At 39.2% G+C, this 25,413-nt stretch overlaps 2 protein-coding genes across 3 annotated transcripts in view; one reads left to right on the forward strand and one right to left on the reverse strand.

The window, feature by feature from the left end:
* G6PC2 (glucose-6-phosphatase catalytic subunit 2) lies at positions 1 to 8,722 on the forward strand. Of its 2 annotated transcripts, XM_004032741.5 has the most exons (5): positions 1 to 259; positions 1,158 to 1,267; positions 3,234 to 3,345; positions 5,389 to 5,504; positions 6,293 to 8,722. In XM_004032741.5, exons 1-5 carry the CDS (start codon positions 42 to 44, stop codon positions 6,802 to 6,804), a joined length of 1,068 nt encoding a protein of 355 aa, XP_004032789.1. In that variant the 5' UTR covers positions 1 to 41; the 3' UTR covers positions 6,805 to 8,722. The 2 variants fall into 2 exon arrangements, with proteins under 2 accessions (XP_004032789.1, XP_063550756.1); XM_063694686.1 differs by lacking the exon at positions 5,389 to 5,504.
* Positions 8,723 to 14,257: 5,535 nt separating this feature from the next.
* Positions 14,258 to 25,413, reverse strand: part of ABCB11 (ATP binding cassette subfamily B member 11) — a 162,560-nt gene continuing 151,404 nt past the window's right edge. Inside the window, exons 28-29 of the mRNA XM_019022771.4 lie at positions 23,396 to 23,542; positions 14,258 to 22,559 (exon numbers count right to left, since the gene is read on the reverse strand). Coding sequence (XP_018878316.3) covers positions 22,359 to 22,559; positions 23,396 to 23,542 — 348 coding nt within the window. The 3' untranslated portion in view covers positions 14,258 to 22,358. The remainder of the gene's footprint in view (positions 22,560 to 23,395; positions 23,543 to 25,413) is intronic.

Genomic DNA, 25,413 nt, shown 5'->3' on the forward strand with positions numbered 1-25,413 from the left:
AGCTCCAATTGCTCTATGTTTAGAATTGCCTCTTTTTCAAGATGGATTTCCTTCACAGGAATGGAGTGCTCATAATTCAGCATTTGCAGAAGGACTACCGAGCTTACTACACTTTTCTAAATTTTATGTCCAATGTTGGAGACCCCCGGAATATCTTTTTCATTTATTTTCCGCTTTGGTTTCAACTTAATCAGACAGTTGGAACCAAGATGATATGGGTAGCAGTCATTGGGGATTGGTTAAATCTTATATTTAAATGGTAAGATTTCTGTTTTATTTCATTTTTCCTAAGATTTATCCTTAAATTTGTGACTTTGGCATAATGATCACATTTCAGATGTATATCGTTTTACTTGGAAAATCTTTCAAACATACCAGGTAACTTGAAACACCAGATTCATAAGTAGAACTTTTAAAAGTCACAGAAATGTATATATATGTTTTTTTTTTTTTTTTTTTTTTTTTTGAGACAGAGTTTTGCCCTTGTTGCCCAGGATGGAGTGCAATGGCGTGATCTCGGCTCACTGCAACCTCTGCCTCCCAGGTTCAAGCAATTCTCCCACCTCAGCCTCCCGAGTAGCTGGGATTACAGGCATGTGCCACCACACCCAGCTAATTTTGTATTTTTAGTAGAGACAGGGTTTCTCTATGTTGGTCAGGCTGGTCTCTAACTCCCGACCTCAGGTGATCCACCAACTTCGGCTTCCTAAAGTGCTGGGATTACAGGTGTGAGCCACCACGCCAGGCCAGAAATGTGTACTTTAATGACTTATAAGTAATTCCCAAACCCCTGTAACACATATTCTGTGATTAAGAATTACTTAAATGAGCAGTGTGATAATGAACAAATTGATAATTCTAGGGACAAATTTTGATATTTCCAGTCTAAGTATCCAAAGCACCCATAAGACATTCCCTGCAAGGGAAAAAAGCCCCCATGTTCATGGGAAACCAGGGTGCCAAAATCCCAAATGACTACCACCTTTAATAATGTGTGAGAGACCAGGACCTAAGTTTTTTCAAAGTCTCTTAATCATGAACTTTCACAATTAACCCTGCGCTTGAGTCATTTTTTATAGGAAAGAATTGCTAATCTCCAATTAAATAATAGCTGTGTATTTAAATATATATGCATGTTTATAATTCTTTAAATACAGGATATTATTTGGTCATCGACCTTACTGGTGGGTCCAAGAAACTCAGATTTACCCAAATCACTCAAGTCCATGCCTTGAACAGTTCCCTACTACATGTGAAACAGGTCCAGGTAAGCTATTACAGCAGCCTCCAGTTACTGAAGATCTTCCAATAGAGAATCATTACACAGGGTTATCATCTAGTAACTGATATTATATAGGGTAGTAAAGAAAATCTCATGAGTGAGGATGCTAAAACTTCATAACAATCAAAATTACTAATGAGGAAGCAAAGCAAAAAAAAACTCAAATTCCATTTTGTTATCTATGAAAGGGTAGATTGGGAGAAAACTCCCCCAGTGATTAAATATTTGGTGTTTACTTTTCAGAAGAATATAATGGCTTGATACTAAAACAAGAAACAGTTAACTAGAACAAATTCTCAAGGAACTAGACTAAGATCTTAGAAATGTTGGTTAATCTGCTGCTAAGCAACTTTCAAAGTTATTATAGGTCTTCCGAGTATCTCACGAATGAGGGAGGAGTAGACAAGTCTTCTGTAAGAAAGGTAAGGACTTCTCAATGTTACTATAGCCAGTAAAGACTATTTGTAACCCTAGAACAATCTCTTCAAAACATATTTTTTCTCTGTACACAAGTAGGCTTCTTGGGCCAATTCTTTTTTATTCTAGGTAAGATTCTGTATGAGTATAAAATCTTTATTGTGATAGTTGATTCTAAGACTGTTTTAAAAAGTTTTTTGAAACATATATTTAAAAATTACATTTTAATTTATAAGAATGTGTTATATTGTACCTCATCATTTTACATAGCATAACACTCTTGCCAGTTGACATCCTTCGAAACTAACTATGAGTAAAGGGTAGTAGAGAATGTGTAAATTCTTAATGAGTGTTCTGAATATGTCTTTCTTGTTCCCATAGAAGTATACATACATCTGTTATATCGCTTATTACACTAAATGATATTAACTAATTCTTTATATATCCAATTGCCTAGACTGGGTGTTCCATCAGGGGAGGGATGATGCATAGTTTATCTTTGTGAAACCAAAGTGTGATAAATGGATGAATGGTTGGATGGGTAACATATGAGACCACCGAAATGTTATCATGGTCAATTCCAGCCCTTTCTGGCATGTGTTCCACCTTATAAGACATTTTCTGGAAAGAGAGAGAGAGAAAAGAAAGAAAGACTGCATCTCTCGGGGAGATTTACAATTCTTTTAGCCATAGTTTTTAAAAGGCTCTGAAAATTCCTGCAGATAAGAAATAGGTCTGTCTTTGTTTAACGAATAAGAGACTGGTATTTAATTTGAATGAACTACCAGGTGAAAAATCGAGGAGGACATTTAAGGAAACTGATTAATAAAAAATTCAGTAGCATGGAAAAGGCATTCTGGAAGTACAAAGGCTACTGTCTACAGGCTTTTTCTGCTAGGATTAATCCGTCTTTACAGCTTCTCCTCATCCACTGTTTTAAAACAAAGATTCTCACTGCAGTGGCCACAAGATAGGCATAGAAGTAGCTGCTAGTACGCAGCAGTCATTTGTAAGTCAATCAGCAAATCACTGGCATAGCAATGATATCCTTTAGAGTTTGACTTCTCAGCCCAAGGAAAATAAGCCAACTGAAGATCCAATACAAGCATTAGGGTGGTGCAAAAGTAATTGCGGTTTTTGCCATTACTTTCAATGGCAAAAACCGCAATTACTCTTGCATTAACCTAATACTTTTGCTTGTCAATTAAAAACAACCAGATATTGAAGAATGAGTAGGGCTGTGGCAGATTTGGGTGCAACTGCCTGAGTTCTTAATTAGCCTTGAGTATATTGATCTCTGGAATTCAATGAACCTGAAAATCTGGGAAAAAAATTTTTTGAGACGGTGTTTCTCAGGCTCAATTTAACTCAATTTTTCTTATTTCTACCCACTTCTAAACATTACGTATAGCCTGTGTCTTGTGTTTTTTTCTGAGTTACTCATAATTTTCATGGTGAATATGCTATTCTATTATTCATTTCTGATCTTGATAGTTAACCACTTTTCAAATGGACGGACACTTTGTTGTTGCAGGAAGTCCATCTGGCCATGCAATGGGCTCATCCTGTGTCTGGTATGTCATGGTAACCGCTGCCCTGAGCCACACTGTCTGTGGGATGGATAAGTTCTCTATCACTCTGCACAGGTCAGCTTTGCTGCAGTTTCTGTAGCACTGGAATATGACAGTTTTTAATACAGAAAGTCTTGTCTAAAAATTAATTTTAGTGCAGTTTTAGTCAATGAATAAAATGTGCTCATTCTATTCTTTCATAGACAAAATAACAAAATGAATAGAAAACTAATATTTTGCTTTAAGATAATAGCCTAATTAGCTCATAGCTATTTCCACTTTTCAAGTTGGAAATGTTTAACTGATTAATGACTTGCTAAATGTGCCTCTGGGTTTCCAAAATGCAATAATTATTTTGATAACTCATAAATAAGTCATCTAAAATTATACAGCATAAGGAAACATTTTTGCATGCACATTCCCTTGCTTTAAAATTAACTGGAAGTTTTGAGAATCATCAGTCTCCTTGACTGCATCAGTTTATTCAGTAAAATTATGCTTCCTTCTTCGAATAGCCAATGCTTTTGATTTCAGTAACATATATTCCAGCTTTATACAGAACAAAAACTTTTTAATTAAAAACATTCTAGAAGCAAACTTAAATTTGAATGTTAGTAGATTTAACGTTAGTAGGTTTCTTAATGTTTAGAAAGATCTAGAACTTAAAGGTTACTCACAGTTGCTTAGAAATTGGGTTGTTTCCTTCTCTTCTTTCCTGAAATACTTTGTCATTAAAACAATCCTGAGTACCAATTTAGCCATAAATTAGGTGACTTGAAATTAGATTTGCAAGTTAACCTTAAAAAAATACTGTAACATATGCCATTATTAAAAAGTTTTCTAAAATAAAAAAAGTCAAGATCTATCACATATTCCACTTGTTAGAGTAGTATTGGATAATATAAAAAACAAACAACTAAAGGAATTTGGGTGTCTTAAAAGTTTATTCTAATGAGACTGTGACCTGTATGCCTTAATGTATTTATTGCCCAACCCAAAACAACAACAGTAAAAAGGTGCTATAATGTAAAAAAGTTAGCATTTTCTATTTACAGACAATTTTCAAAGTAGGAATCTAGGTCAGTTTCACCTTTTCTCTATACTGTATTCCTGCCTCCAATGAAAAAATATGTTTATTCTAAGAAAAAAATTCTCATAACTCCTTTTTAATTTTTATAACTGCAGTATTTTCTTCATCTATAAAATTTTACTGAGTGTGTGCTTCTTACCTTTACATTACCAAATTCTTGTTTATTCTTCTTCCACATTGATATCCCACTTACTTCTTCTTTCAAAGCCTCATTTCTCTGTGTTCCTTAGCATTTATATAACCAAATTTCAGTCTGATTCTCAGGAACAAACCATTCAAGGATTCCTAGAACTCAATACTGCTAACACTTTTTTTTTTCAATGACATGCATTGCTTGGATTTTAATATTTTTTTGTGTTTTTTTGTGCATTGCTGTTTTTAATCCAAAGTGTATAACCTATAGGTCAATTCCCCTGTTCTCTATTTTCTGTGTCTCAAAAAAAAAAAAAAAAAACCAAAAAACCAAAAAAAACCAAAACAAAAGAAAAAAAAAACAAAAAACAAGGACTTTTGAAAATCTGCGCAATTAAACCCAATGAAAATTTGCCCCAGATGGAATGCTCATGCACTTTTCATCTGGATGGTAGCTGCGTTTCTACTGAGTTTTCCTCAAGCAAAGAAAGGTTGAGAGAGGAGGCATATAGGGCAGGGCGTGAAAATATATATGGTTCATTCTTGATCATTCTGGATATTAGTAATTCCCCCAAACTTGAATTTCCCCTACTCCATTAAAACAATTATTCTTATTTAATGGATGTCAAATTGACTTCCTTTTTAACATTTATTAAATCTCAGTATATAGCACTGGTTAAATTTAATGCATTGAGAAATGTAGAAATCTCTGTTAAAACTTCTCAAATCCTATGGGGTATGTGGAAACAACATTTTGAAAAAAAAGATTCTAGAATCATGATGCTATGTCACAGTTAGAAGATTCTTCTGAGAAGGATCATCTGATGTCACCCCCTCTAATTTTGAGTGATACAGTTTCTTTGCTTTTTACGCTTGTATCTATTCTTCCATCGTAGACTGACCTGGTCATTTCTTTGGAGTGTTTTTTGGTTGATTCAAATCAGTGTCTGCATCTCCAGAGTATTCATAGCAACACATTTTCCTCATCAAGTTATTCTTGGAGTAATTGGTGGTAAATATGATCACTTACCCTTAGCTGTGTCCTTTGAAAGCTTTAGTTTCGTTATGTTTAAGGGTATCAGATTCTCCCCGGTAATCAACTTTCCAATTTCAGAGGTAATTCTGTGAAGTCACTGATACTAAATGCTACCCCGGGAGCTGACGTGGTACAACACACCTCTCATAGCCTCCACGTACAAAGTGGCACAATCTCAGTGGTGTAAATGCACAATTGCTTCATGAGGTAGGCTTTTCTGAAGTGAAATTAGAGCTAAGTCTAACTCCCAAACCATCACTTCAGACAGTGAGCTTGTGTCTTGCGTCAGGGAACTTAATGACTCTGAGCCCTGCACACTGTGCCATTCTCTCTGAAACATGTGAAGTGACTATTACATGATTACGGACTCCATTTAGTAGCTGCTTTGTATTCCTGAAGCAGTGTTCACCATGACTCAGTTTCCATTGTTCAGCACCACCTTACCTTTCAAAGGCTAATTGGCTATGGCAATTGAAATGTTAATTGCAAGTACCTAGATCAGTGCTCTGTCTAAAAAGCGGGTTGTCATTCAGTGCCACCAACTCCAGAACGATCCTTCTGGACTAGTATGAATAATGAAAACACCGTGGGCAAACCTGCATTTTTAGTTCCTGCCTAAAAAAGGCTTTGGAAAATGGATAGAACCTCTGTGTCTAATGCCCTTTGTCATTGAAAACTGTGGCAAATCTTTAATGCAGAGAGGAGTGATCCTCGAGGGGCTCAAGGGCACACAGTCATTGTCAGTGTCTCTTTCCAATCCTCAGGCATGCTGGTGGCAGAGGCCTTTGAACACACTCCAGGCATCCAAACGGCCAGTCTGGGCACATACCTGAAGACCAACCTCTTCCTCTTCCTGTTTGCACTTGGCTTTTACCTGCTTCTCAGACTGCTCAACATTGACCTGCTGTGGTCCGTGCCCATAGCCAAAAAGTGGTGTGCCAACCCCGACTGGATCCACATTGACACCACGCCTTTTGCTGGACTCGTGAGAAACCTTGGGGTCCTCTTTGGCTTGGGCTTTGCAATCAACTCGGAGATGTTCCTCCTGAGCTGCCGAGGGGGAAATAACTACACACTGAGCTTCCGGTTGCTCTGCGCCTTGACCTCATTGACAATACTGCAGCTCTACCATTTCCTCCAGATCCCGACTCACGAAGAGCATTTATTTTATGTGCTGTCTTTTTGTAAAAGTGCATCCATTCCCCTAACTGTGGTTGCTTTCATTCCCTACTGTGTTCATATGTTAATGAAACAAAGCGGAAAGAAGATTCAGTAGAGTGGTGCCTAGAGTTAGTGCTCTGTGTCACAGATCACCTTTCTCCATCCACCAATAGAGCCACAGAGTAGGCACAGACCAGAGGCTTCTAATCCGACTTCACAGAATAGCGGCACAGGCCCCATTCCCCATAGAGATGTTTAGTTTGGCCTTCGCACTGGTCTTTTTTTTTTAATCCTTCAGTTACCAATATTTAAATACAAGAATATTTGACATAAAAATTGGAAGTTCTGTATTTTTTGAAAAATCTGATAGTATGACAACACAGAGCCTGCATCCCCAGCTGGAGACAACTGACCAGAGCTGCATACTAACAGTCCCCAGTAGGAGGCAAGGACTCCATTTTCTCACAGTCTTCAGCATCCCAGCAGGAGCCCCACTATGATTCCTTTATCTTCTTAAGGCCAGGCTGCATCTGATTCCTGTTGACATTTTAGTGGGGACCACAGCCATATCCAGTCTCAGTTTTCAGATGAGGAAATGGAAACCTATTTAGGTAAAAGAACTTGCCTGGAGTCATGCCACCTTCAGAGCAGGAATTAGAACCCAAGGCTTCTGACACATATCCCCATTACACTGTGTGTTTGAGTGTGCACACATGCACATGCTTTTTGTTTGTATGTTTCCTTTTTAGAACCAGGGACTTGCTCTGTTGCCCAGGCTGGAGTGCAGTGGTGGATAATGGCTCACTGCAGCCTCAAACTCCTGGCTCAAATGATCCTCCCTCCTCAGCCTCCCATTAGCTAAGACTACAGGTGTGCACCACCACGCCTGGCTAATTTTTGAATTTTTTTTAGAGCCAGCTTCTTACTATATTTGCCCAGGCTGGTCTTGAACTCCTGGCCTCAAGGAGTTCCCTTGAGGATGATCCACCCATGTCAGCCTCCCACAGTGCTGGGATTGCAGGCTCGAGCCATTGTATTAATAGTTGGCCTACACTGTCTTTTGTTTCTTCATTTACAAGAGGTAAAAATCAGTAAGAATGAATGCTTTCATTTAGATTCTATGATGACTGCCATGTAAATCAGCTACCTTTTCAGAAATGACATCGAAATACTGCATCCTCTTTGACTTATACCCCACACATACATGCAGGGTCTAGGTGGGGCCAACAGTGGCTCCAGATATATATACACATGGGTCCAGGGGCAACAGAACAGGCCAGGCTACAGTATGGACTTGAACCTCTGCTTCACTTCTGGTCTCTGTTTTACAGTAGTGCTCACCAATATTTCAATAAATTCTACTGAACTTACTCTAATAGAACATTATTCAACCCCCAAAGACTTATCTCTTCACTATGACATCTCCATACTTTATTTTTAGGAGACAGTCTTTCAAAACCAGAGAAATCAGGTGCCTTCCTCAAGGTCATGCTCCAACCCAGGCCAACTATTAAATGCTTGCATCTGTTAGCTGGATTAGTCTCTATGTATACTGAACTGTGATGAAAATCTATAGCTTTGTTTTAGAAAATTATTGTTGATGGACTATTAATATTATATTAACAATTTCTCAGTGTGTTTTTTCCTCATTGAATCTAGGAATGCTGGGCTTTAAGTTGATAACTGTGTCATTTCAATCAAGTACAAGGATTTTGAGGCAGATTTTGCTAGATATCTTAGTAATCTCCCACAATGTTTTATGTAACTCTTCTCAGAATATCAATACATTAATTATTTTAGATGACATATTAAATAATCTATGAATATTAATGAAAACAATACAGTTGAAGTGAGTGTTGTTTAACACGATAGTAGCTGAGGATAACAAACCTCAAAAAATCAAAGTATTAATTACTCCTTTCCAAGTATATGTATAGAGTATGTGTCACTGCTTTTATAAAACGCACTTAATAGCTTTCTTTCTAAAAGGCAACTGAACTTTCTAAAAGGTAAATAAACTGAACTTGATATTAGTGGTTCGGTGATTCCAAAGCAAAAAGCTGAGGGATTAAGAAAGAATAGTTTAAGAATGAAATTTGTCTCATGTTGCTGGGACATTTGGGATGAAAGAAGTAGAGAAGAATGATTCTTCAGGTGATGACCGTTGCTCATTGGTTCAGTCCCACCCTATGTCCCACCATGCTGTAGCTTTAGATGCCTTCACATTTCATGATACATTTGTGTCATTACATCTTCCACACGTCAGAGATCTCATTCCTGTCTAAAAGCCCTTTGCCAAATTTCACATAAGATAATGTTAGTCTTGAAGGATTCTGGTACATCCCCTTCATCCTAGTACAATCTCAGCCTGCTTTCACCAAGACCTGAGGAAACCGGCATTAATAGCCAGGGAATTCTGCAGCAATGATTGACTCTACCATAAATCCCTTCTCCGTTTCCATGGAGAAAGCTATCTTCAGCCACCCCATAGTGCTGTCTGTTGGGCAACACATTACCCTCAGAGGGGGACTGGGATGAGGTGTGGGCTTGTTTTCTATAATTAATCCCCAAGAACTCTGCCCCTATCTTCCATAAAACCCCAGAGTCCCCATGTGAGTAGATTTCCCTCTTTATTCTAGTTGAAGTCTCCTGGAGGGATCCATATGGTGGTAAATTGTTTTTGCAATTGAAACTCCTTAGGCAGCAAGAGGAATCGTTTTTCATAGCCTTGGAGAAAATGCCTGCCCTTAATAATGATGGAAAAGACTCTTCTGTTTCCAATTTATTTGTCAGAAGTAAGTGGAATTGAGCTCATTAAATACTGTTACTATAACCATATATTCAAAATGTCTATCTGTCTACATATTCAGGAGAAAAATGTCAATACCATGAGCTTTTAGGATGAGAAAATCTAGACAAGAAAATCTGACTCAAGAGAAAATCTGACTCAAGAAACTGTCCAATCAAACCTACATTTGGAAAAAAATACAACATAATTTATTATTGCTGAAACTAGCTATCAGGAAGAATATTAGTTCCTTTCCTTTGACAACCTATTGATTGGTCATCTGCCTAAGAAGGTTAAGTTGGTGCCTTCTTTAGACATATTTCATTATAAAACAGATAGTGATTAAAAGAATTGTTATAAGATGTCCTTGAAACTAAGTCAAATGTTGAAATGCTTTACATTTTTTCAAAATTTTTAAATAAATTCAAGATCAAATTGGTACATACATACAAAAATCTTGGTTTAAGAAAAAGTCAAGTGACTTGGTTCTAAAAATGAGATTCTTTTCTTAAGTATTTTAAAACTGTATATTCCAGCACTCTTCAATTGAACTTTTACAGTGATGGAGACGTTCTCTGTCTGTGCTGTCCAATATAGTAGCCACTGGCCACAGATGTTTATTGAGCTCTTGAAATGTAGCTGATGCAACTGAGGAAATGCATTTTTTTTTTTTTTTTTTTTTTGAGACGGAGTCTCGCTCTGTTGCCCAGGCTGGAGTGCAGTGGCGCAATCTCGGTTCGCTGCAAGCTCTGCCTCCTGGGTTCATGCCATTCTCCTGCCTCAGCCTCCCGAGTAGCTGGGACTATGAGCACCCGCCACCACGCCCGGCTAATTTTTTTGTATTTTTAATAGAGACAGGGTTTCTCCGTGTTAGCCAGGATGGTCTCGATCTCCTGACCTCGTGATCCGCCCGCCTCAGCCTCCCAAAGTGCTGGGATTACAGGCGTGAGCCACCAAGCCCTGCCGGAAATGCATTTTTAACCTTCATTTACTTTTAATTTACATTTAAATAGCCATGTGTGTCTAGTGGCTACTGAATTGGACAGCACAAATCAAGTCTGACAGTGCTTTTCCTTGAAAATAAAACCCAAGTATTTTGTATATTGTCACTTTTGCCATGTTCCTGTGAGACAACATGAATCAGCGTTAACGGCTCTAAGAAGTTAACAGATATTGCTGCATTTTCCAAAGGGACCCTCTGCAGACCTGGATTCTCTCTCTGCAGCTCCCTTCTCTCTCATTCTGTCCTGTGAGCAATAGCCGCCTTGGTGTCCCTGGACTCTCAGCTCTGTTGCCTGGAATCAGAGAGTCTGGGTTCACCCTCCCTGCACCATGTTCTGGAAACCCTCTAAGGTCCACAATACTAGCGGGGAGCTTTACCCAGTCCATGACCACATTCTGGATGGCTGGATGGCTTTCTGACGAAGCCTCCCTGCTTCTCTGGGTCTAGCACACGTCGATGCCCAACACCTGTACTTCTGTGGCTATTTATAAAGTCTTCCAAAAAGGACCACTCGTGTCCAGTTGCCCCTGAGGATTTTGCCCTCATTGATGGGCTGTCCTAGGCACTTTGGAAATGGCAAACAGCTTCTAGGATGAATTTCTAGATCTCAATATTGCCAGGAAACTAAAATGGGCGTCTAACTTTTCCCCTCCCCTTACTTCGAATGCTTTCAGATGGTGATTTCACTCTGAAGGTAATGTGGTGCCATTTGCCAATTGTTAGAAGTCTATTTTTTTTAAGTTAACAGTAGAAAAGATCTATAAGAAGCAACGACTCCAGAAATTTCTGCCAAATGACAGAAATTCACGAGAAGATTCTAAGACTTAGCAGTGCTTCATTTTCAGCTCTGTAAAGGACGAATGCAGTTTATGTCAAATTTGAGGCAGGTCTGGTGTGGAGTACTAATTACTGTCTGCTATCCTTTGAGGGAGAGCACAGTAATGACTCAGATGAAATCACTTCTCATTTCTTTTGGCAGCATAGAAGTAATTGCTGTAAAGGAGGGGAAAAGCTTCAAAGATTAAGGTTATAAAACTTAGCATAAAACCGATTGTCTTCTGTTCTGAATTTTAAAATTTCTTAGTTTTTCTTTTTTTCTAATGTTTTGCCATGTGATTTCTGAAGAGAATCTGTCCTCAGTTCAAAAACCATGGTATTTCCCCAAAGAACAATATGTTCTGAAGGAGCTGCCAGGACAGGGGCAGGTAATGAGTGAAGGCAGCAGCTGCGGTCCCGCCGAGCGGGACTCCTGGCGCACGCGGGAAGCGAGGGGAGGAAGGTAGGCGCTGGCAGCACAGCAGCCCGTTTCTGGCGCTGGCCAAGTGGAAACTGAAGCGGCTTCCCTGGGAGGATCTGGGTGCGCTGCAGGGGGAGCAGGCCATCTGTGTGCCTGGAAAAGAAACCCAGCACTACCGAAGACAAAGAAGAGCTTCTTTACTCTCGCACTCACCTACCCCCGTGCGTCAACTGAGCCGATCACACTCTAATTCCTGTTCAAAGAGTTGGCTTTTTCCAGGATTCAGGCTTTGTCTGATGAACAGCATGGACCGGATTGTCATCTGTGCTCATACATCCTGCTGCTAACAGAAGATGGGCACTATCTTCCACCCGCCGCGCCCCGCCCCGCCCCCCCTTGCCTCCAGGCTCAGTAATTCTGCATCAAAAACATTTCTACATAATCATTCCTTTTTTTTAAAGCAATTGTTCAAATAAAAAAATGGTAGAGCTCTTGCTATATTTCTAGATGAAAACTGCATTGACTTAACAAAAGAAAAATAAATGTTCCTGTCTGAGTTTTGGAGATGTGTGTGTGTGTGTGTGTGTGTGCGCGCGCGCGCGCGCGTGTGTGTATCTTATCTCTTAGCTTTGGAATGCTGATGCCCTGCTCACCCTGGCCAAGCAAGAGGTTGCGCCACAGGTCCACATGTGGATCCCAGAGGAAGTCAGAATGCAGGTAGGCAGGTGCCAGGAAATTCAAAGGCAGATCGATGTACAAAGGCCTTCGTGGAGTTTAGCAACCAGCATCCTGGACTGGCGTCATCAGAACTACATTCTAGCCTGGCCCTGCATCTAACCACTAAAACTCCAGAAGGCCATTTAGTGTTGGTGGCCTCAGTTTACCCAGTTCTCAACTGAGGAGTTTAGTATGGGGTTAAAATGGAAGGTTCATTCACGGTGTGATATTCTTCAACTCTGAGGGTCTCATTCAGTCCAACATATTGTGCTTTGGCTCTCCAACCAGCTCCTCTATTTTGTTTGCTCTTTGTGAAGCACTATCTTCACAGAAGGCTTTCAGATGTATTGTTAATTTTTTTGTGAAGTGGAGCAAGAAGGTGATAAGACCCTGGCTAATGTGTTTTGATACTGTTTTAATTTTAGTTACTTGCAATGAACAAGGCTATAAATTCTACAAAGCACTCTGTTTTGAAATGTGCTACTTTATTAAACAATTTTGGACCAGTCTTTAAAACATTTGAGTCTAATTAGAATCTGAATTTTATAGCAATAAAAAAGTACATGGAGAGATAATTTAACTGATGTTATGGGGCAAAATTATTAACATGAGAATAGCCATAGACTTCCTGCTACGCTGTCTTGCAACAGAGATCCTATAATTAAATTCCAACTCCAGTTCGCCTTTCTCAACATCCTAAAGAAGAAATTCTTGCTGGAAGAGATACTAAGCAGATCACATAATAATAGGCTGAATGAGAAGAAAGGAAGGAGAGGGAAACTTGGCTTTGTGGGAGGTAAGGTTGGAGAGCTTACATGACTGAGCTGAATGAGGAAAGTGACTAGAGTTTTGACACAGCATTTTAGTAAGTTTATTGTGGAGTAATTACAGATTTCTCAAAGACATAAAGATATAATTTACTTTTTAATTTTTTATGGCTGTTGAAATGTGCTTCCTGAATGAAACACAACTCTGACACCAAGTTACATGACGCCAGGCTTTTTGAGGATGAACAAAATTAGAAATCCAGATCCAAAAAGCTTCTAAAATCTCCACGGACTTAACTAGGGCCCTTTCTGTCCATGCTTGTCTTTTAACTCACCCACCCACCAGACCAGAATGTATTAAATGCCTTCAGCTGCTGGAGATGCAAGGGTGAGTTCAATATAGGCTCTTCCCTGGGGGAGGCCTCCATTGATTCTGGGCTCACTTGCAACAGATCTGGGTGGACTCCAGGGATACCTCTGGCCTGTGGACTTGAAGAATTGGTTTGTGACTGTTTCCAGCTATAAATTAACTGGGAACTTTACTCCCCATTTCTTCTAGCCCATCCTTTTTCAAATTCATCCTTTCTTGAACCACTTTTTTTTCCCACCTCTGGCATATCCTGTCAAAGGGATCTAGATTGTTCCCAGTCTAACATCAATTTTATCACGTGAAAGGATGAGAAAGCATATTCAAAAAACACTAAGTGCCTAAGTAAAAGCTTCCTTCATTTAAAGCAGGGCATGTGCAATGTTCCAGGAAAGAAAGAGCTGCCAGGACACCCATCCAGTGATATCGTCTTTCCATGGCAGTGATACTAGGTAAAAAAGACCGATTCCTTCTTTCACTGAATATTTTTGGAATATCTCTAGATATAATGATCATATTTGAAGATCATTTAAGAATGTGTTAATACTTCAATATTGTGTTATTTTCTTTATACTTACATTTCAGGATTTTTATTAATAAAGATCTATTAAGATTGTATTAATTTTTAATTAACAGCAACAACAACAACAACAACAAACACAATTACAAAAAACTACTTCAGTGGCTTAAACAAGTGAGAGATGTCTTTTTCTTCTGTAACAAGATGGGTGAAGGCAGGCAACCCAGGCTGAAGTAGCTGCACAAAGGATGTTCAGGAATCAGGCTGAGTATCTTCCTGCTCTGCCATCTGTGGTGTGTGGCTTTTGTCCAAGTGATCACAGCATGGCTGCTGTGCATTCAGGAAAGAAGAAAGGGGGAAGAGACTCAGGTTTTCTTTTACCCAAGCTTTATTCAGAAAGGGACAGCCTGCATAGGGCCTTGTGCCTATATTTCATTGACAAGACAATGTCACCTGGCCTTCATCTAGCTGCAAGGGAGTCTAGGAAGGTAAATATTTTGCTTTCCAGTCTCTGTAATAGAGGAAAGCAAAAGAAAAGGGTGTCGGATTGGGTGTCAAGAGAGACAACACCTGCCATAGTGACTTATCACCTACATAACAATGAATGCAACACTCAGCTGCATCTCTCCCTGCAGCCTGCCAAACTATTTTGCAGTAACATGCTAAAACCATGAAGGCAAAATGCTTTATGAACATTATCAGGAAGTATATTTCAATGATTAAATTTTCACCTTCCAAGAAATGTTATTGAAACCTTGCTCATTTCTTACTTTGATTCTATACTTGAGATATGAAAAAGAAACCAAATACCACAAAGGTTTTATCTTTTTTGGTAATCTTTTATAATAATCATAGGCACTTGTTCTCTGTCACCCTTAGCGAACATTTCCATTTCTATCTCCAGCTCTTCTGCTATCTCCAGCTCTTCTGTTCTCACATTTATTTTGTATTTGAGAGCAGGAGCTGTACCTGAATTACAGGAAGGAGGAAATTGCCAATTCACCAGCTGGCTCTGTATTTTTTCTTTTTACATAACACATTTTGTCCTAACTCTGATTTATTGGGTTGAGTAGTTGCATTCGGATAGCTACATGCCAATCACGAGTATCCTGATTACTCATTATGAGCCTCAGGATACCATACAACTCGCTAATGAGCACATTATAATGCTGGCCAGTGCTAATTAGATGATAATCATGTGCATTGCTTTATTTACAGTCTGCTATTTAAATTAATTGGGCATTTAATTGAACCCAGTGTGAAAGAAATTGGAAATGGGTTTAGAGGTTCACTGAGTTACTTTCACCTGCCGTCTCATATGCAGGTGAGATCATTTACTTGATCTGTAAATTTAGAGCAAATCCAAGTGGACATAGTGCTCATTTTATGATGGTGCACATGTATATGTAAATTTCTCTCCAAGTGTGTTTGAAAACAACCAAATTCTTAATTTTGTATTTCCTCTAAATCCTTTTGTGCCTTGATTACAGAGAGATTTTGCATGCATAAGAAATATTTAATAAATCAAACCCTTAGTTGGAAATATGAGGTGGGATCCTAAACCAACATGATGGAACTGTTCTGATATTTTCTTAGGATAGGAAACTGATATTTAATTATTGAATAAATATATGGCAAACTATACCTAATTATGATCCTATGTATTTTACATTTTCAGAATATAGTATTAAAATATTCCAGGACCTACATTTTAAAATGAGTGTATAATTGCCAAAAATTACAGGCATGGGGGCAGCACTAAATTCAATGAATCTTTTCATTGAAATAATCTCCTAAGGGCACATGTAGAGTACATTTAGAGTAACTATATAAAAAAGAGTTTTTGGACAAAAAAACTAGAGGCCAATTTTTCTACCTTTTTTTTTCTCAAACAGTAGCATTTCTAATATATGGGCATCTCTTTCATGCAATTTTGAAATGGACCAAAATTAACTGAGAGCCTGTTTTCCAAATAAGTTGGAAAATGTGCTGCTTCAACTTTTCCTAAGAATTGTTCACAGAAAAAAATCATAAATGGTTCTTACAGATCAATTGGAAGAAAACTTGTTTTGGGAAGAAGTCCTCAGGAAGCTTAGCTAATATGACCGTTTTTAATATCATACTGTATTTTGTTACACTAAACAATCTTAGTTATTTCACTTTTGTCAACTCACACTGGTGAATCAAATAAAATGTATGATGTAAAGAATTTTAACCACTTCTCATACAGGCCAGTGTAGCTCTATGACTTCTGATATCAAAATGATTTGTTTGATTCCCCAAAGGTCTTTCTTGCATCCAAACTGACATCCTGCAAAACTGAAGTTTTGCAAAATTTCTGAGTACAGTGTAAGGACACATTCCAATGGAGAAGCTGGGCTCATGTTTTTATAAGACTAGAATTGTAGAGCCAACTGAGATTCAGACTAGAGAATTCATGAACCTGATATTCTAATTCTGTGTTGTCCAACATAGTAGCCACTAGTGGCTCTTGAGAACGGACGTTGACATAAGGCTGATTTGAGCTAACATGTGCTGTAAATGTAAATTCACCTCAGATTCTGAATATTTAGTAGATAATGTAAAAATCTCAGGATATTTTTGATTACATGTTGTGATGGCAATATTTTGGATATGTTGGGTTGAATAAAATATACAATTAGCATAAATTTCACCTGTTTTTTTCCACTTTTTTTATGTGACTAGAAAATTTAAAATTACCTATGTGGCTCATATTAGTGGCCCATATTATATTTCTGTTGAAAGGCACTGCTCTGACCCATGGAAAGAATGGGCGTTTTCCACTTTTATTCCTTATGTGGGGGCTGACAAGTTATAAACTACCTGTGTGACTTTGAGAAGACTATTCAACAAGATGTATTGAGGTAGCACTTTATGCCAAGTACCGAGTAAAGCACTGGAGACATTAAGATGAACTAGGCAGTCTCTGCCCTCAAAGACCATCAATAGACATTTCAGTATATGCAGGGAGTTCTGGTCACACAGAGGACAAATGGCTGGAAATAAAAGCTACCAAAATTTGGCAGAAATTCTTCCAGATATCTTTTTATGCATACAAGTATGTACAAGCACACGCCAAACACAGATACACACATAACAGATGCATGCCTGTATGAGTGTGTGTGCACAGATGATTAGATAGATAGATAGCATCATACCATCTTTGATGATCAGAAATGGTTTTTTTCTGCACAATATAACATGGGCATTGCTCCACAAAAAACAATAAATGTAAGTCAACATCATTATTTTGGCTTCATGAAAAACATCATTGCATATATGTACCGAAACTTATTTGACCTTTACCCCATCGTCTTATTTATAGATTTGAGATTTTTTCCAAATGATTGTGAACAATGCAGGGAGAGAAAAGTGTGCTCACTTTTTGTGATTAGAAGTTTAAAATATATTCTGATAAATGGGATCTCTGGTGAATCTATTTCTGGACTCCCTTCTGTTCTGGTGATGTATCTTTCAAATCTATAATAGTTTCAGTATCTATTGTTTTAATTTTTGTAACTGTACTGCGTTTCTATCCCCTTTTCATTTTAAACTTTATTTTTTTCAATGAAAGATATACATGTACATAAATCTTTTAGCAGTTTCTTTCAGTATTCACCTTCATCTTTTACAGTAAGATGTTTTTATTGTAAAACATCTTATTTGTTTAAATGTTTAACTGTTTAGTTTCCATTATGAAATATGAGGACCACAAGGATCCAGTTCTTTTTTTACCCATGTCCTATCCCATCCCCAACCTACCCCACATATTTTCTTGTTCCTTTCATAATCTATCTATAATTCTGCTTTAGATCAGTATTAAGCTTTTACATTGATGTGACTTTGTAAATAACATTCTCAGATGAGTCACAAGGTGAAATAAAAATATATTTTCTTTTTGTGTAACTTTTCTTTCCACCTAGAGCTAATAGCTAAAAATCTCCAATCTCACTCTCTTTGTCTTCTATTACGCATTGCTAACTTACCCTCAAACTCTAGCAGGGAGTTCTGTCTTCTCTCAGCATTCAAACCCACCAGGCATTCTAGCAGCACCATGTTTTTCTGGGGGGACATTCCTCTCAGAACCCATTTCCCTGCCTCAATCTAGCTGACTACTTCCTCTGGGTACAGCACACCTGTAATCCTGGGATCTCCTTCCTAATCATCCTGGAGATTCCCAGCACCTCATTCTTGAGTTAGGTCATCTGTTCTTACACCCCATATCTTCCTATTTTTTAAATCTGTGACCTTATTTAAAAAAAAAAAGCCCCTTTTTGTGGCTTTCTGAGAAAAGATGGGGAGTAGAGGTGTTGAGACCTGCATGACTGAGAATGTCTTTAGACCTCTCTCATTCTTGAGAATAGTTTTGCTACATATACAATGATTCCCCTTAGAATTTTGAAGGCAAATCTTTATGAATTTTAGTTTCATTGTCAAGAGGTCCTATGTCATTATAGTTCTTGTGTGTGTGTGTGTTTTTGTTGTTGTTGTTTTTTGGTTTTGTTTTTTTTTTTGAGACAAGGTCTTGCTCTGTTGCCCAGGCTGGAGGGCAGTGGCGCGATGTTGGGTCACTGCAGCCTCAACCACCTGAACTCAAGCAATCACCCCACTTCAGCTTCCCGAGTGGCTCATGCCACCATGCCTGGCTAATTTTTGCTTTTCTTTTTTTGTTAGAAATGGGGTTTCGCCAGGTTGCCCAGGCTGGTCTTGTACTCCTGGGCTCAAGCGATCCTCTTGCCTTGGCCTCCTAAAGTGCTGGGATTACAGGCATGAGCCACTGTGCCCAGTCACATGATTATAATTCTTTATCGATTATACGTCACACATTCCCCCTTCTCTCCTGGAAAATATTCTCCTTTTCCCTCGTTTTCTAAAATTTCATACTGTGCCCAAGTAGGATTTTTATTTATTATATTCAGTACTGGGTGAACTCTTTCAGCTTGGAAATTCATATTCTTCAATTATAGGAAATGATCTTAGACTATTTTTTTAAATAGTCTAAATTTATTTTTTTAAAATAAACTCTCTTGAACTAGACTATTGACTAATTATTGCACCACCTGAATTGTTACCCTCAATTTTTTCTTTTCTTATTTTTTCCTACTTTTCTTCTCTATCTTTTTGTTTTACTTTCAGAGAAATTTCCCCAACTTTATCTTCCAATCCTTCTATTTTTTTTTTTTTTTCCTGTTAACTTTTATTAACTGGGGTTATGAGGAGAGTCTGGTCACAATACACATTATGAAAACATTAGGAAATTACAGAAGGACTTGCAATAAGTTTAAACAGAACAAATTAAGCCAACCCCTTGGTCATCTGAGAAACAATAAGGTAAAATTGCAGAGACCAAATCTTTGTCAGCGATAAAGGATGCAGGATAAAAACGTAGACATCATCGCCCCCTGGTGTTGTAAAATAAACATGCAATGTTATTTATTTATTCATTTTTGAAGTTGTAATCTTCTCCTTTGTCACTGAGCCTCAATTATTTCCCCAATTTCAAGCCCTCTTTAGACAATCTTTTCCCTGTCATCAATAACTTTCAAGTATCTTATTTGAAAATATAATTTGTACTAATTCCTCTTTCAGACTCCATAAATTCCTTTCCAGGAAACTGGCCACCTCCCAGCACAAGAGCCTATGCTCTTGCTCTCTGAAATGCAAACCAAAACAAGAGCTTTAGTCTTTCATCAAAATTAGAGGATTAGCATGTATTTATTGCAAACCTTAATTTCCTCTAAAAGGCATCTTTACTCTGCAACTTACTTGTCATTGCCATTTTTCATAACCAGAATGCATTCCTTCACCGTCTGCCTCCTGACTTGGCAACCATCAAGAATTCTGGCCTGACCAGTTAACTTGCTAAACCATCTTTGCTGTTATATACCAGGAAACACTGGAAAAGAGACGTAAATAATATACCTCCATATCCTAGTGTCCCGGCTTAATTTATAGGCAGAATTTCGTTTGTTGGCTAAGGGAAGAAAAACCATCTACGTAGAGTGAGCTTGGGAGGAAGCTGGAGTAGGGAGAAAACATGATGGCAGGATAGGTTGGTGGGAACCGTGGGTGCAGTCCTGCTCCCAAGGTTTTCATTTCTGTGACAAGAGCTCTTTTTTGTATGTTCACTTTTATTGATTCCTGTTTTTATTTAAATAGATGGAAATATGTTCTCTTGACCCATTGAACACACTTATTACCATTTTTTGAGTGTTTTCCTAATCACTGCATTGGCTCTGTTACTTCTAATTTCCTTTCTCCAGCTGTCCTATTGTTGCTTTTGCTTTATATGTTAAAATACTTCCTCAGTGTCTGGTGGTCCTTGGAAGTCAATTCCCATGCGAGGAGGAGACACCAAAAAGCCTGGGGAAGCTCTGATCGAGTGGGTGCTTGTTGGTTGACAGGTGGGCTTCATAGAAGGGTAATACGGCTGGAAAATTTTCTTAGGATTCCAAGGACGGGGTCCTTGACCTCTTTTCTTTTTCTTTTTCTTTTTTTTTTTCGCTCTGTCGCCCAGGCTGGAGTGCAGTGGCGCGATCTCGGCTCACTGCAAGCTCCACCTCCCGGGTTCACGCCATTCTCCTGCCTCAGCCTCCTGAGTAGCTGGGACTACAGGCGCCCGCCACCACGCCCGGCTAATTTTTTTGCATTTTTAGTAGAGATGGGGTTTCACCATGTTAGCCAGGATGGTCTCGATCTCTCGACCTCATGATCCGCCGGCCTTGGCCTCCCAAAGTGCTGGGATTACAGGAGTGAGCCACAGCGCCTGGCCCGACCTCTTTTCTAAGATTGGCCAATTTCCCCAGAAAATCATTCTTCAATCTCCTGCCAGAAGAGAGGGGCTGGGAGTTCTTCTGTTCACACACAGCTTTACACTCAATCCCCCTGTCTCTTGTATGTTAGCTGCCCCTTCAACTGCATCTTGTGTCTCTAAGAGCAAACCTCCCTGTGAGCCTCCTCAGAGGGGGAGTATGCAGTTTCTTGCTGGAACTGGGGAAAGGCAGCCATCCTGCTGCAGGCGGGGCTCTACAATTCTGTTTCCATACAGGCTTTTGGTCCATTCTTCTGTCTTCAGTCCCTCTGTCCCCTTGTCTCCTCCTTCCAGAAGGATCCAGTGTTTTTACATCTTGAACCTTTCTAGGGGTCTGTGGTACAAAACAGGATGTTTCTAGGCTCCCCCAACTAACAGGTTACATTTTTGTTTTCTCTCATCTTGTAACTAACTCTATTATCAATTGTCCATTTGCTTTCTGGCTCCCAAGATTTTGCAGGTGGCATCACTGTGTTTTCTTCATTCTTGTAGATTCCTGCCGCCTTTAGTTCTATGTCATTCTGTGGTGTTTTGAGGGAGCAGGGGCAAATGAGTGCTTTTCTGCCGTATTTACTTGCTTTTTTGTATAAAACCTTATGAAACTACAGCAAAGTAAAATGCGCTATTTTCATTTAATGAATATAATTTCGCAGAAACTAAAAACAACAATCAGTATGCAGGGAGGTGCTGAGGAGTAAAAGGCCTGGGAGAGAGTCCCTGCTCCAGCCACACTGGTAGGTTCTCACAGTAATGGTAGCTTCACCACCCCTACACTCACTCTGAAGTTAAAGCATAAATCAACAGCCCTAACTGGAAAGCTCATGCTAATACTTTCCCTTTCTGCCTCCCTCAGCCTGAGAGCATCCACCCTTTCCCTATCCTTAGCCTTAGAGATGAAGGAAGCTGGTTTCACTTGAAAGACAAATTTAGTTAAGAAACACAGCTGGTCTTCAGTCCTTCTGTTCTTTTCAAATTTGACCTTGGTCTAGCTCAAGAAACATTTGTTGATTGCCTGTTATAGACCCGCCTCTGTGTACACTGAGGGTTCAAAAATGCAAGACAGTTCTCTGCCCTTGAGGAGTTCAAAGTGTCACTTACTCCCTGATGTCTCACTAATTCCCACGTATTAATCAGGACTGGCTCCTGCACAGAGAAGCACTGAGTGGTGGCTGAGCTGCCACTTGACATTGGGTTTTCCCTCACATGGACCCTAGTTTCTTTCATTTTCTGTACACACATCTAAAGCAGAATTATTATGGAAGGCCATTAGAAATTAGCTTGGATTCCGATGTATGACAATGACTGTAAAAGTAAAATATTAACATTCTTCTTTAAAGAAAAAACAATCCCAGCAGTCCCTCCTGCTGGGATTGTTTTTTTCTTTAAAAACAACCCCTGTAACTGGTGCGTCATGTGTGTCTGAGATTCTTGCATTGGGTCAACTGATGGGGGATCCAGTGGTGACTAGTTTGTAGTAGGCTCCTTTTTGGGCCATCAGTTCTTCATGGGTCCCCTTTTCTATCACCACCCCCTGTGCCATGACAGCAATGATATCCGCGTTCCGGATGGTGGACAAGCGATGGGCAATGACAATGCAGGTCCGACCCTCTCTGGCTTTGTCTAGAGCAACCTGCACCGTCTGCAAAGAGAAGATGGAAAGTTGATGCAAAGATGCATGATTGCTCCCCAGCCCACCATCATGAGAGTTCAGTTAACACGACCTGAATAACAATCCTACACTTGACGGCAAACCCAAAGGCTCAACATAAGAGAGGATTAAGCAAGTATTCCCTGAATGCAATGCATCAGTGATTTCAATGGCAGTGCACTGGCTGAGAAATTTCAGTGGAGCAAGAAGGAAGCAAACTATGAAGTCCCTACATAATTTTACAATATTTGATGGTCTAGTTTCCTGAAATGAAACCGAGAAAACAACGGAGGGTAGCAGTTAAGCGGCCATTCCTGATACTGCTCTTCATTGAAGACATTTTAGCTCTCTCCAAAATGGAATCCCGATTGTTATGGCATTAATTATACATTTTAAATTTCATAATTGTGTTTTGCTCAATGGCATCTTCTTTCATGCAAACCACACATCAGATATCACCTCTTTCTTTGTGTTGTATGTGGCCTACCTTCTCTGTCACATAACTTTAGAACTATAAAATATTTATAACAGATAATCTAGATTATTTTACTGTATTCAAGAAAGGTGATTATTTGCCTTTGGAAAAAAATGTCACTTAGCCTAAAGAATCTTAAAAACAATTCTTATTTTAAAGGTAAAATATTTTTTTGAAGCAATCTTATATTAAATCACTTGCTCTAGAAAATTGTCTTTTGGTTCCACAAAGTATTGCCAATTTCTACTGTTAATGAATCAGAAAATTGAAAATAGTGCCATTTTATAAGGACAAATTTTACAGCAAAAGACTCATTTGCAATGATCTAAGACTTTAGAAATTCAATACTTACCTTTTCACTTTCTGTGTCTAAGGCAGAAGTGGCTTCATCTAGTAGCAAGATTTTAGGATCTCGTACAATGGCCCGAGCAATAGCAATGCGTTGTTTCTCCCCTCTAGAGAGTTGAGACCCCTGGGACCCAACGTTAGTTTCATATTTCTGAAAAAAAGTATGGTAAGTTTGAGAAATAGAAACAGTTATTGCTCCTGTGCTGTACAGAACTCATGTCAAGGTCTCCTCTGTAATTTAAATTATTTGTTTGTTGAACTAGGGAACAGTGAGTGAGTCCTCCTATAGGATGGAGGATGTCAAATCCACTTAGGAATATAAGAAAAATATGGAATTTGTGACCTTTGGTGTGGGAAGCAAGGGGACGTTATTCCTCATTTCTGCATTTCTTTTAGGTTTATATTTTCAATCTCCTTCTCCCTGTGTCCACATAAGAGCCCATATAGGAGATCCTCCTTGATTTGAGACTCTCTGATTCTAGATTCTTATCTGGAAAAATCCTTCCAACATGGACTAATCCCAAGAATGGAAATGTCTTTTGCGAGATCTTCTGGTCCATTGCTGTATTACGGAGGCAGCATTCTGGAACACAGGCCTTGGTTAGAAGCTCCACTCTGGGCCGGGCGCGGTGGCTCACGCCTGTAATCCCAGCACTTTGGGAGGCCGAGGTGGGTGGATCACGAGGTCAGGAGATCGAGACCATCCTGGCTAACACGGTGAAACCCCGTCTCTACTAAAAATACTAAAAATTAGCCGGGCGTGGTGGCGGGCGCCTGTAGTCCCAGCTACTCGGGAGGCTGAGGCAGGAGAATGGCATGAATCCAGGAGGCGGAGCTTGCAGTGAGCCGAGATCGCGCCACTGCACTCCAGCCTGGGCGACAGAGCGAGACTCCGTCTCAAAAAAAAAAAAAAAAAAAAAAAAAAAAGAAGCTCCACTCTGCTGCTTACTAGCTTGTGTTCATGAACAAATTATTTAATTTTTTTTGAGCTGGCTAGGCATCTGAGGTGCAGTATTAACACTTATTTCACATATTTATTGTGAGTTTTAGAGAAAATCAGGAAGAAAAATCACTCATGCCTGGCATGGCTACATAAAAATTAGTTAACATTCATAGAGTGTTTACCATAGAGGTATTGTGCTAACTATTCTAGCTAGGTTATCATTTAATATTCACAGAAACCATACCCACACTATTTTTTAGATTACAAAACTTAGGCACAGGGAGGTAAGAAAATGGTGCGAGGACAAGTAACAAGCAGTGAAAGTGAAATCCGAATCCAGATGAAAGTGAATCTCGCTCTCCTCTGAGTCCTTGCCTTGACTACTTCTCTTCCCTGCCTTCCACAACACTAGCTGTTTCCTTTCCCTGCTTCCCTTGCCTCCTGAGGAATGCTCCTTTAAGCCAGGTGAGACCCATGAAAACCTGCTTTGTCCTTGTGGAGACAAAGTGCTCAGAGAAGGGTACCACGGGCAAGTCTGTATGAGGACAATGCAGTAAACCAGCTCCATGCCAGTGCCTTGCCCAACATGAGTAGCTATTCAATAAGGGTTTGTGGGATAAATGAATCTTCCAGGAGACACACAATCTTTGCTTTTGATCTCTGGATTCAGCAAATAGTAATTTCCATGTGCTTATAGAGGGGGCTAACAGGTAAGAACTGGGCCAAGAGCCTAGCACTTAGGAGACTTTGTGAAAAGAGCAAACAAAAAGCCTTCCACAAACACCACAAAATTTATAAACATAATCACTTATAAAGAGAAACAATTTTCCCAGGGATATTTTTAAAAAGTAAGTAGAGAGGGTTAAAGGTAAAATTTGGCCCTACAATTTGGTTTCCATGTTGTAATTTTTCTTGTGATCAAAACTAAGAGGGACTTTTGGTGGATGGAAAAATGCAGAGTCAATATTGCGGGAAATCTGGACTTGGCTTTGGCAAAGTAAGAGACACTAAGGCAGGTGTAACTTACCCACCACCCACGGTACACATTGCCAAGTAATGAAATAATGATGATGGCAGTA

The sequence above is a fragment of the Gorilla gorilla genome, chromosome 11 (genome assembly GCF_029281585.2).
Source record: "Gorilla gorilla gorilla isolate KB3781 chromosome 11, NHGRI_mGorGor1-v2.1_pri, whole genome shotgun sequence".
NCBI classification, from domain to species: domain Eukaryota; kingdom Metazoa; phylum Chordata; class Mammalia; order Primates; family Hominidae; genus Gorilla; species Gorilla gorilla.